Source organism: Thunnus maccoyii, chromosome 1 (assembly GCF_910596095.1).
Source record: "Thunnus maccoyii chromosome 1, fThuMac1.1, whole genome shotgun sequence".
NCBI classification, from domain to species: Eukaryota; Metazoa; Chordata; class Actinopteri; order Scombriformes; family Scombridae; genus Thunnus; species Thunnus maccoyii.
Genome location: NC_056533.1, coordinates 14,282,414 through 14,294,616, shown reverse-complemented (window position 1 = coordinate 14,294,616; position 12,203 = coordinate 14,282,414). Strand labels below are relative to the sequence as shown.

Here is a 12,203-nt window from a genome sequence, read left to right as displayed (position 1 = left end):
TTTTACTGTAGTTCATGAACTGTATACTGAATTGTATTTCACTCTGTTATTGCTGTGTGTTCCTGGCCAAGTCTGGTGAGATAACAAGATATAAAAAGATATCTTCAGACAAAGCCAGGCTAGCTGTTTGCCCTGTTTCCAGCCTTTATGCTAACGTAAGCTAACAGGCTGCTGGCTGGCTGTAGCCTTAATGGAAAAACATGAGAGAGGTATCAATTTTCTCATCTAACTCTCAGCAAGTAACCCAATAAGCGTACCCACCAAAGCGTTGAACTATTCTCCTAACTATCAATTACATTAATGCCAGTGTAGTTAAGTTTTATATTTAATCCCATTTAGTTGTAATCAGTATTGTTTATTTTAATCTGGTGTTTATGTGTAAATGTTCTTGAACTTTTAGTGGTTAGAGGCAGGTTATGCCTATTTTTCTTCCACCATGAAAGGGAGATTTAAAGCCGTATGTGTTGGTAATTGTATAAAATCAGTCAGTCCTGTGTTATATTGCAGGTAGCTTTGATTTGAATCTTATATTTAATTAATTTCTGCTCTTATATAATGATTGACATAATGACAGGTGACCTGGAAGAGAGAAGATGCCAGATTTCAAACCCACAACAACACATGTAAGCATTCAGAGACTCAGATATGAAAAAGTATCTATCACTGTATGTGTAACAAGTTAACTTTGGAAATCAAGAAGGAACATTTATTATCTTAACTTCTCATAGGCTGCTAGTATCAGAGAGAGCAAATCAAAATGCCCCTTTAAGCCAAGCATGCTGCGTACGCTCGGTGTACTCTGTGTCCTTTCCCGTTTACGTTTGGTTTATGTTCGGCGAATATTGTGCGCTTTCTCTCATGCATGCTAATCCAATGACCTTGGCAGTGTGTGGATCGCAGTGCAGAAACGGAGGAGGGGCAGCGAGAGGGGGGTCAGACCAAATACTCATGAGGTTTTAGACATGCTCCGATGCCCACCTAAAACCCAGCAAGGACACGCCCACTGAGCCTGAAAGAAAAGCGGCCTGTGGCTTCCAGCAGAAGTGGCACTCACAAGTGCCTGCATATAACCATAACAGCCACAACAATGGGGCATAATTACAGCACATCAACTCCGTCTGTTTCAGATGCTTTAATGGCTTCATCACTTGCACGCTCCAGGGAATGTACAGAAAAGTTCAGTCCTTACAGATTTCGATCAGGATCATTTGATTTGAAGAAAATGGCAAGCAGAGAGAAATAACAGTGTAGCTGTTAATTAAGATGGACAGAGAGGAATGTGAGGTTAGAGTGTTTTTAAGTGTTTTTTGGATTGCTGTGATGCAGTTTAGATGTGGGAAAAACAAAAATGTTTGTTTCATTGCTATTAGCATTTTGCAGCATTGATTTTTCATAGTTTTAAAGTTGCGGTGACAGAAAAACACACAACATAACGTTATACTACGACACACAAACAAATGCTTTTTGTCACACGTCAGCAACCATAAGGTGTTCCTTTAACACCTTATTTTCATGCTCTGTTCTCTCATGCACTAAAAACCAGGAAGCAAGTTGCAGTATTTTTCTGCGTAACAAACTGCATTTCAAACTCTGAAAAGGTTTATTTTCTTTGTAATCAAGAAGCGGTAACGCTAGAATAAGTAGCATTAAACGCTGATTAATTTAATGTTTTGATAAGCTGATTTAATACACTACAAAAACTAGCATGTGCTCACACATTTCTTTTAGGGAACACTGCAGGTTTCACATTTGAGTTCAGGCAGAAGTGAAATAGTTAAAAGCAGCCATCTCATGTATCTTTCATTAAGAGTCAGAACTTTCCGGATTCAGTTCCAGCATGTTAATACACTCCACATGCCTCTTATTACTACTTGTGGGTGTGTGAGAAAAGAGAGACTGAGGTGTGTGTCCTTGTGAGGCCGGCAGGATTTATATGGTAGATAGATGGAGCTCAGGGATTCAGTTAGTCACAGATTTAGTAAAAATCCTGGGTTTTTTTGTTGTTGTTTTTTTTATAAAAAGTGGCTCTATTTTTTTATTTGATGAAATGACAACTGACCATGTAGGTGTGGCGCTCATGGATTCATGAGTAAACTGTCATCCTGATCAGTGTGAATGACACCTGTTAACAGAGATAAAGTTGGATCATCTTCTTAAAGCATGAGAGCAGAATTACCTTTATGAGCCCAAATATAGAGGCTAACGCAGCAGGTGTGGGGAACCTGAGCTCACCAGGCTCCAGATGACAATATGACTGCAGGAAATAAATTTGACAATGGAATGGCGAGAGTGAATGCTTACAGCCGCTGGACTGAAGAGGAGTGTGTAAGAAAATCCATTAGCAAGGAGCGTAAACCAATGTGCTTGACCACTTCTCGTCCTCAGTTACGACAGATGACTAGAGCAGGAGACTCAGCGCGACTCCAGCCTGCTCTTCTCATCAAGGGCCTCTCCAGAGACACACACACACACACACACACAGAGGGTAGAGGGTTGTGTCTGTATGCTGAGGTAACACTTAAAACACTTCAACACATGCCCGTCCAAAGTGAGTGCACTTAGTAAACGGCAAAGCAGCTCCACCGGTGCCCTAAAAATTGTCAAGTGTGCGAACTAAAAAAAAATGGCTGTAGAGATGTATCGAGGTGTACTTTAATTGGATTCTAGCTGTAGCATAAACATTCTGCCAACATATGCAAGCCAGCTGGATTTAGATGTTTGCATTGCTAACACATGACATTTTTTTCTCTTTAAGTCCACTTGGCTGAGGCATATATATATTGTCCATAGAGCCAATCTATCTTGGTGTGTGTGTGTGTGTGTGTGTGTGTGCGTGTACAAGAACATCACCACCAAAATGAAGAAAAACATTTTGTTAGCTCAAACTTGAGCACAGCACGATCAGCGAGGGGGCTGAATTTGTTTATATCAAACTCCTATGACGTCTTCTGTCTTTCGTCAGTAGAGAGAGAGAGCGGGTAGGAGTAAGATAGGGAGAAGTTGAAGAGACATGTATGACACGCACAGGCACGTCTGTTTTGAATTGTCAGTGAGGAAATTATACCAACTATCCGTCTCTCTCTGTATGTTTGAATAACTCACTCAGATACCACACAGTGTCTCCCTCTCTCTGTCTCACTGAGCTAATAGCCAGGATTTTGTAAGCTTTCAGCTGTGATAGACCACTGCACTCCATAGCTCTGCTGCTTTGAACGTCGGGTGGGTGCGTGCCAATCCAGAGTGCACCAAGATGACACCTAAGAGCCAATAATTACAGAGCAGCGCATCATGTCTGTGTCAGCCTCTTGTTCTCTGCTTTTAGAGCTATGCAGGGTTTTATGCATTGACCTCATCCTTGGTATATGTGTGCTGGGGAGATGTTTTTTGTTTTTTTTGTTTTTTTCATACAGTATTTCAGGGCTTATACACTACAGTACACAGCTATTTGGCATTATGCACAGTTTCCTTCAAACCTCAGTTATTTCATGGTTTTCTGTTGTTGCCCTGATGTGTTTCTGCACATGTAACCGTGTGGAACCATGACACCTTTTTGCTGCATAATCCACACACACACACATAGCAAGAACTGGACTTACACACCGTCAGGCTCTGCTTATTATCTGCAAGGTGCAGCCGTCTCTCTGTATGATGTGTGCACACTCAAATAAGAACAGACACACACACACACACACACACAAAGTTGCAGCAAAGCCGCCATCATTCCCAGTGATTACAAACGACGCAACACATCTGTGAGCTGGATGTCTGGCCTTACAGATATTGTAGATGTCACTCTTTCTGAAATAGATTCAGTGCTGTCAGCTCAGTAAAGTCTGATTTTCTCTGCCCTGCTTTTGTCTTTGTTTGGATCTGTTTATTTTTGTCTGTTATCAGTGGCCAGTTCAGTAAACACAGAGTGAACTGGTTAAAATGGAAATGTAATATGTGAAATCTTCTTCCCCGATGCTCCCCATCTGACACCCCCTACTCCTCTAACCCCGTCTGCCTCCTCATTAGAGCTCTGTGTCCTCTAATTGTGCAGACAAACAGTGTTTCTGTGCTGACTTGGGCTGCTATCGGTTGCCAGTAGCCAGTAGCGACAATAAAATAACCATCACTTTGCCCAAATATCAGGAGGAGCAGTGCTGTGATGACCTTGACGTGACTTCTGTCGGCGTCTGTCAGGAGCTCCAGTGCCGCTATCAAGTCCATTGTCAAATCACGTCAAACAGAGAGCCTTGAAGCTGTGCACTGTTGTGTAGCTTCGGCGGGGCAGAGATAGTTAGTTTTTGGATAAATTTGCGTCTTGCATGTAAGAAATGCAGATCCTGGTGTGAGATTAATATGAACTGCGCTGCACTCGCCTTTTCCTTTGAGTTTCCTCAGCCTGGCTGCAAGCAAACCCCTTTGTCCCCGTTGCCCCCTCGCCTTGTGACTTGGCTCATGCTGCTTTAGTAAATCTGGGGCATGTTTACAGTCGGGCCTTTTTTAGGAGTGTCTTGGCAGGCGTGCACCTACCAACCAGCCAATCAATCGCCCCACCCTGCCTTGCTGCCAAAGCACTGGCATGTATTTTATTTCCCAGCGACAATGTGTGCAAGCTGGCACCCTCTGATGATATCTTAGTTACCTCACTGGTGAGTAAGCACACACCAAACACACTCAGCTGTGATGTGAACGAAGGGATTAAGAGGCATGTAAATCTGAATTGGTGTCACTGTGCTACTCTGGAGGTCTGGTCTCTCAACACTGTTAGACTCCAACATTTATTTTAATCTTAAAGTCAATAATATGTAAAGATTTGTTTTTGAAAAATGATTTTATTCATGTGTGTGTGACATTAATTTTATTGACCCTCCAGAACATTAATTTTATATCTGCATGCTACATCACAGCCATTTTTCTGTTCGTCTCAGGGTCTTTGTGTTTCCGTTAAAGGAGTAGTTTCACATATCAGGAAATAAACATTCGCTTTCTCATAGAAAGGAAGATAACATTGACGCCACCCTCATATCTATTCATTCAATATGAAACTGCAGCCTTTCTTATTATGTGCTTGACTATTTTTTGCTTTCTTCAGCCTGTCTTGCAAAAACATTCTGTCTCCCAGCAAACAATAAGTTGCATTATCAGTAAGGCGGCTCATACTGACACTAGCATCTGTAGGCAGGAAATGTTATGTACCAAACATATGGATGGCAGTTCCGACAATCAATGTATTCAGTACAGCCAGAATTGGAGATTTTAGGTCCCTTTTTTAAAGGCACAGACACAAGACTTCTCCTCATGTATCTCCGTTTTAAATTCGGTGAGTTTGTAGATGCTTATTGTGTGTGCACAGAATTAGTCTGACTTCTCTCACCATACAGCAAACAGCGCTGTGATCACAGAGACAGCTGCTCTCTGAAATCCTCAGTAATCTGATTGGTTCCTGCCATCTTTACCTCAAGTGACTTAAAAGAAAAAACATCTTGACGAAGATTTAATACGTCAAAATTGAATTTTGCCTAATTAATTGCTGAGAGGATATTCTGCTCCAGTGGAGAACACTTTCATTCAGCACTTGAATGTTAGTATTTTGTGCAGACCCTGTTCTTACAACTGTAAACTGTCCTCAAATTATGCCACTGGACTCAAATTTGGGCCATTGTCTAATCTCTTGTGCAGCCTGCCACGGTGATGTAGCGTTCATAAGCATGGAGAGTTTAAGCAAATGTACTCAGTTTGACTTCCAGGCCTTAGAAACCTGTAGTAATGACTAATTCAGCATGTTAGCACTGGCAATAAAGCAGCCATATTGATGCTAGGTGTGATGTGATGAGCATTAGCAGAGGTTGAGGGCCCGGCTCGGTGACAGCCAGCTGATTAAACAGGCAGGTGATGAATGGACCTGGAGCCTGGCTGTGAAATGACCTGCAGTTGCTGCCGCTCTCGGTGGATGCCCGGCATTCTGCTGCAAGCATGTCAAAACACACAAATGATCTGCTGCATCAAAAAGTGCAAGAAATCTCCCAAAGAAACCAGCTTCTGTGGATGATTCAAAAAAGAAAGGAAGAGCCTTGGTTTTCTCTTTGAAATCACTGCGGCTTGACAGAGCACTGACGTTTGTTACTGCTTGACCTTCTGCTCTTATCAAAAAGCCATCTCGGAGTGCTTTGAAAAATAACATTTTTTCCTCGGTCTGCATGTTTCTTCATAGGTCAACATCTCGATCCAATCTTCCCGGTTACCACTACTCCCACTCAGTACCCCGACCTCAACATCCCCCCTCCTCCTCCCGCTAAGTAGCCTCTTCCTGCTCTCTGAGTAAAAGTTTCATGAGTTTGCTCTCCTCCGCTCGTTATTCCATTGTCTGTCTAAGAGGATGTCACTGTGATTTATGTCAGAGAGTTTTAATATGCTGAGGGAAGGCTGTTTTCGGTTCCAGTGAATGGCCAAAACCCAGGGGAGCTGTGACAGTCAAGCTATAATATGTCCCCCTGTTGAGAGCAGGGATGGCTCTCCTTTGTCTGCCAACTGCAGGGTCCACTGGGACTCGGTATAGCTCTCTTTATGAGCATTTAGGGAAAAAAAAATTTAACAGACTTAATATACCTCGAAATAAAACCTGTTTTTCCCCTCTTGACATAGAAAAACTTATTTTGTTCCTCGTCCGGAATAAACTAAGGATGACAATAGGAAGTCTTTTTATTTTGTATCCCCTCCCCTGATTTTAATGACAGGCCCTTTTCTTCATTGACTCCAGATGTCACAACGTTTTAAACAGAACGAGGGTTGTTGATCTGGAGAGGGCCAACGATTTGATTTTGGACAAGATGTGGCTTGTGCAGCTGGGTTTCACTCCCATAAGGGGAGAGACGATCATCTGCCAAAGTGCCTTGAGTGTTAGATGAACCATTTGTTTGCGAGCATCTTGGAAAGTTTAAGTCGAGGGTTGTAAACATTTATTGCAGTTTACTGGCTCCATTTGCATTATGGTCCAATGCATCACCTGGAGTGTTGGAGATAAACGTGCTGCTGATGTCTCCTCTTATTGTCAGAAGTCTCTACATTTGAATTCAGTTTGCTGGTTGTACATGCGGAAAAGCTGTAAAGGTTTAACTACAGCAAATAATAGTGTTTACGACCCCAGATACGAGCCAGTAATCTTATTTGGGCAAGCAAGCAAATGGAGTCCGTGACCCCCAGCATTTTGGCACAGAGAGCACATCAAGTGTATTTAATATGTTTGGAGTGGGAGGCAATAGATAAACATTTACAAAGATGGTCAAAAACTGCAAGTATATATATAAGCAATGGATGCACAAATATTTGATTGCATGTATCCCGTGTCTTTAGTGAACTCACTGTTACATTCCTGCAAAGATAGAAAATTGTTAGTCTTGTTAAAAGATATCATAACATTAATAACATCGACCCAACCAAACACAGGCGGAGCCCGAACACGGCTGTTGTCTCTCCAGGGGTCAAAATCTTGAAGGCTCTGAATAAACTATTTTCCAGGACTTCTTGGATCGTGTGTTAGCTTTTATATTGGATGTTTTTGAGTATCACACAACTGAAAAGTGAGCTATTGTCAGAATTCTGGTCTGTTAGAAAAACTGCCTGAAAAAATCAATCCAAACCTCTGGAAACTCCACTTTGACGGTTAAAAAAAAAAAAGCTGCTGCTGATGCCACTGTAGAGGATCGTGTGATGCTAAGGGAAATGCTATAAAAGGAGCAATGTGTGCATTAAATCTGTACTTCATCACAAGAACTATATTGGGCTGCAAGGAGGGGGCAATGTGAGGAAAAAAAAGTAACTCCTTTGACTTATGGCCCACTGGTAAAGCCATCCATCTGAAGAGGGCTGGCAAGCAGCAGAATTAGAGATTTAGATTGGTGTAGAAGAGGCGTTTACCCCGCTGCCAGTACAGAGCAGGGTAGAGAGAGAGCTGGCCAGCGCAGGAAAGTGTGGACGTGGCTCATTGCTGTACGTATGACATGTCCTCATGGAGCTACAGTAGCTGCTGGCTGCCGCTGTGCAAGAGGAATAAACTGAGAGGACAGTCGCCTCCAGGAGTGACAGTTACAGAAATAATATGCCCAATGAGAGTTTCCCGCTGTGTATCATGAATTGATTTGGCTAAAAATCACCACCGTGTGTTGTGCTATAGTTGGATGTAATCTGATGTCTGTCCACTTGTTCTCGTTTCCGTGATGTGTGGCTCTTTGTGAAACCTCAACAGAGTTTCCCAGATTTTCTTGGAGTCCTGAAAATAGTGAAACAAGAGTTCTGGTGTTGTTGGAATTACTCTGCTGATTTTTACATTGGTGTTTGAATTCAAAAATGCAAAGCAAATGAGCGGTGGTCATTTTGTGATGAATTGTGGCGGCCTTGATGTTAAAGAAGGTTAATGGTAGGGGTAGCCATCTTGGAGTAATCCATGAATGCTCCCATGAAATGTAATGTAGTAGAATTTTCATCATATTATGATCTGAGGGCACATCCACACGCCTGACTTGTCTTAATACCTGTGAATCTCAGTTTTTTACATTTTATTTTTCTGATTGGTTGATTAGCCTGACAAATCAAACCCACAGAATGCTACATAAGCTAATGTTTTCAGTTCATATCTGTGTATTGGTCAAAGAAACAATAAATTTCTTGGCATTTAAGTTTGTTGAAGGAGTTACTTTGATGTGGGGCTGCAACTAATCATTATTTTTATCATAAATTAATCTGATAAGTATTTTCTCAATTAAATGTTTGGTCTAACATTAGAAAACTGAGAAATGTCCATCCCAGCTCCAGTTGTCTTGTTTTGTCCTACTAACAGTCCAAACCCCAAAGAGATTCAGTTTACTGCTTCTTCTTGATTTTACATTGAAGTAAAGTCTTGCATTTGAGAACTTGGAACCAGTGATTTTTTTGGCATTTTTGCTTAAAAAATTGCTGAGACGATTTATTGATTTTCTCTCGATTGACTGATATTTGCAGATCCACTATGATGTTGTGTTTGAGTGCTGAATTTCAGGCATGTTGGGCCCTCCTGAAGGTAGCAGAAACACTGAATAGTTGCACTCCTGTGTGGATGTTTGAATGAGAAGTCAAGAGACCAATGACTCTGCTGTTATCCATGAAAAAAAGTTCCTTGTTTCAGGCTTTTAAACCAGAGGAAGTTTGGAAATGAGGTTATGTCAGCAACTAGATTACATTAGTTTTTAGCGTCAATAAAGGGCTAAATCAGAATGCAACAAGGTGTTTTTTCTGGTGTTGTAAATTGTCACCATTGTGAGTAAATATGAAAAGCTTGTATACTGTAGTTTGCAGTACATATTTTCAACACCACAGACTAATCATCTTGTCAGTTACAGTATTTCATATCTAATAACAGTAGTGGCAATGTTTTAATTTCCAATAATACAATGAAAGTTTGAAGCCATTGAACTCTTGGGCTATGTTAACCAAAATGACTCCTTGACATGCAGTTAAATTCCTGAGACTGGAAACTATGTCTTTCTTTCCAGCATTCATTCAAACAAGTGAATGCAAACTCCCTCAAGAAGGCAAGAAACTTGGCAGGATTGTAACATAGTAATTTATCAACTTGTTAAGTGAGCACATTTGTGTTCTTGTGCTTCCAGCATCAGGACATGTTCTTTACCAATCTGTTTCTCCTGTCTGTGCTGTCCTGCTATGTGATAATGATCTCCTGTGTGTGTGTGTGTGTGTGTGTGTGTGTGTGTGTTTTCTTGCTGTTTCCAGATGCAAAGGAGAGATCAGCCAAGAGATTCTCTGTGGACGGCGTCTTCAATTACACCTCTCTGCTGCTCAGCCAGGAGGACGACATGCTGTACGTTGGAGCCAGGGAGGCACTGTTTGCCCTCAGCCTCTCCGACATCAGCAAGACCAAGCTGCAGAAGAACGTGAGTATGTCGAAAAATGTGGAAAAACGGATGATGAGAGTCAGAAATTGCAATGCAGGTCTTGAGCCTGATTTGCTGGTTCACCTGGCTGCTTGGAAATGTGGAAAAGTGGGCAGGCAGATAATTCAGAGCTCTGGATCCCATCAAAAAGTCTGTAATATTGTGGTTTATATTCAGTTAAATGCAAAATGTAGCAGTTAACTTGACTCTACATGTTGTTTGTTGCATGTAAGAGGTACTCCCTACACATTTTTATATTAAAGAAACAGTCCTCCTCCAGAGATGTAGTAGAATCAGCATGGTTCCTGGTATTTCACATGACTTATTCAGGGTTTCTTTTTCATCTTCAGCTGACGTGGGGCACTCCTGCTGGAAAGAGAGAGGAGTGCAGCTTCAAAGGAAAGAACCTAGAGGTGAGAGGCACCTTAACTGCTCCAGAGAAACAGGAAATAATAAAAAATACCTCAGAAAAATACTTCACAATATCAAAAGCATGATTTTATTTTTGTTCTTTTAGGATTGAAGAGGCAAAGATAGATTTATTTATATGTTAATGTGGCAGATGAAGTTAATTAGGTTTGAAGAAGGAACACCTTAAGCTACCAAGTATCACCTTCATCCTCTGGTGAAGCATCGCTGTCTTCCCTCAATCGTTTCACCAGCGTTGTGAGAAGATATAAAGAGCATCGAGTTCTGTGTCGACAAACCTTTCCACCAGTTACAAATAGATTCATCAAGTGTGAGGGCTCTCTGGGAAATTGCCCTATTTTTTTTTTTTTTTTTTTTTTTTATGCGCTGCCTCTTTCTGTCTCTCTGTTACCTTGTTGTCATGCCAGCTGTTGTATCCCTAGGCGACAAGCCCCGCTAATCTGTGTACTGCACAACTCAGGTCTGTGTATTACAGAAAGCTCCACCAGGCAACCGCTGTGTGAAGTCGGAGGTTTTCCCAACAGTGTCTCAGAAAAGAGATCACCTTTTTGTTTTGCACAGTTTCTATCGGACAGTATTTGTGTTTCTGAAAGATTTAGGCATGATTGCGAGTATTTCAGGCACAAATTTTAAAGAAACAGAACAGAGCTCTCAAGAAAAATACCACTTCTTATACTGCATATTGAGTTGTTAAGATTTTCTAGTGGATTCCTATACCTTACACTCTCTCCATTTATTTCTTATCCAGACTGATTGCTTCAATTACATCAAAATTCTTCTGCGGCTGAATAGCACTCATCTCTACGTGTGCGGCACCTACGCCTTCAGTCCAATCTGCGCCTACATAGTAAGTAATGACTTCTCAATTTATGTATTGTTCACCTCCAACAGTTGATTTTTCTCCTGTAAGTCTTGATTTTTATGTCTCTCCTCTTCCCTCACTTGCGTGGCTTTGAATTTTTATATATTTTTTTTGGTGTTCTTGTAGAATCAAGCTCTTTTATCCACCATGTCAGTATTGGATCTGTTGTTATCCAAGCGTAACCAAATCCTGCTGAGGCACTTTAGCCAGACAAGTCAACAGGGGGTACAAGAGCTGTGTGGTTTCCAGCAGTAGATCTGTTTATCTAGCTGAGGAGGACATCAGGAGTGATGGTAACCGGTAGCAGGATGACATTGATTTCAGTGATAGGGGGCAATCGAGCTTGGCCTCAGCTCGGCTCTTAAAGTGGGGCATTAAACTCTCCCCTTTGACGTCAGAGTGAAGGAATAACACTGAAGATGACTTGGCAGGACTTTTGGGCCTGAACTGGGATTCCATGCAGCTCTGAGGCCAGTTGGTTTGAGTGAACACTCGTCATGTTGACGGTCTCCAGAGCTGTGTGTGTGTGTGTGTGTGTGTGTGTGTGTGTGTGTGTGTGTGTGTGTGGGAGACTCACTGATATGCATAATGTTAACATTAATAAATGTTTTATTTTTATAGCTCTTCTCAAAACAGTCTCAAAGATTTTTACGGCCAGCTTATCAGGACACTGAAGCCAAGAAGATACTCTAAACAATCAAATGACAGACATGAATTAAAACGAGTCCCAAGTAGAACAACAACCTATAATAATGATGAAGTTTGTGAATATTTTCCAGGCAATGTAGACACTCTATACTGTCCTGCTGTTCGATTTGAATGTTAGTAAATGGATGTAAGTAATTACGGTTTCTACCAATTGCATACATAAATTAAGGGACAGGTTCCCGTTTTTTCAAGTTTATCCTAATGCAATACTCACTATGGGTCAAGCTCCCCTGATATTGGATCCTATACTAAAATGATTAGTCAATTAGTCAAATGAAACAGAAAAGTAATCA

The 12,203-nt window shown here is 41.4% G+C and overlaps 1 protein-coding gene across 5 annotated transcripts in view; it reads left to right on the top strand.

Moving 5' to 3' along the window:
* The window catches only part of LOC121895277 (semaphorin-4B-like), a 51,885-nt gene that overhangs the window by 26,281 nt on the left and 13,401 nt on the right, over window positions 1–12,203 (top strand). For all 5 annotated transcript variants that reach the window (XM_042408301.1, XM_042408290.1, XM_042408291.1 and 2 more), the window contains exons 3-5: window positions 9,751–9,911; window positions 10,262–10,324; window positions 11,089–11,187. In XM_042408301.1, coding sequence (XP_042264235.1) covers window positions 9,751–9,911; window positions 10,262–10,324; window positions 11,089–11,187 — 323 coding nt within the window. The remainder of the gene's footprint in view (window positions 1–9,750; window positions 9,912–10,261; window positions 10,325–11,088; window positions 11,188–12,203) is intronic.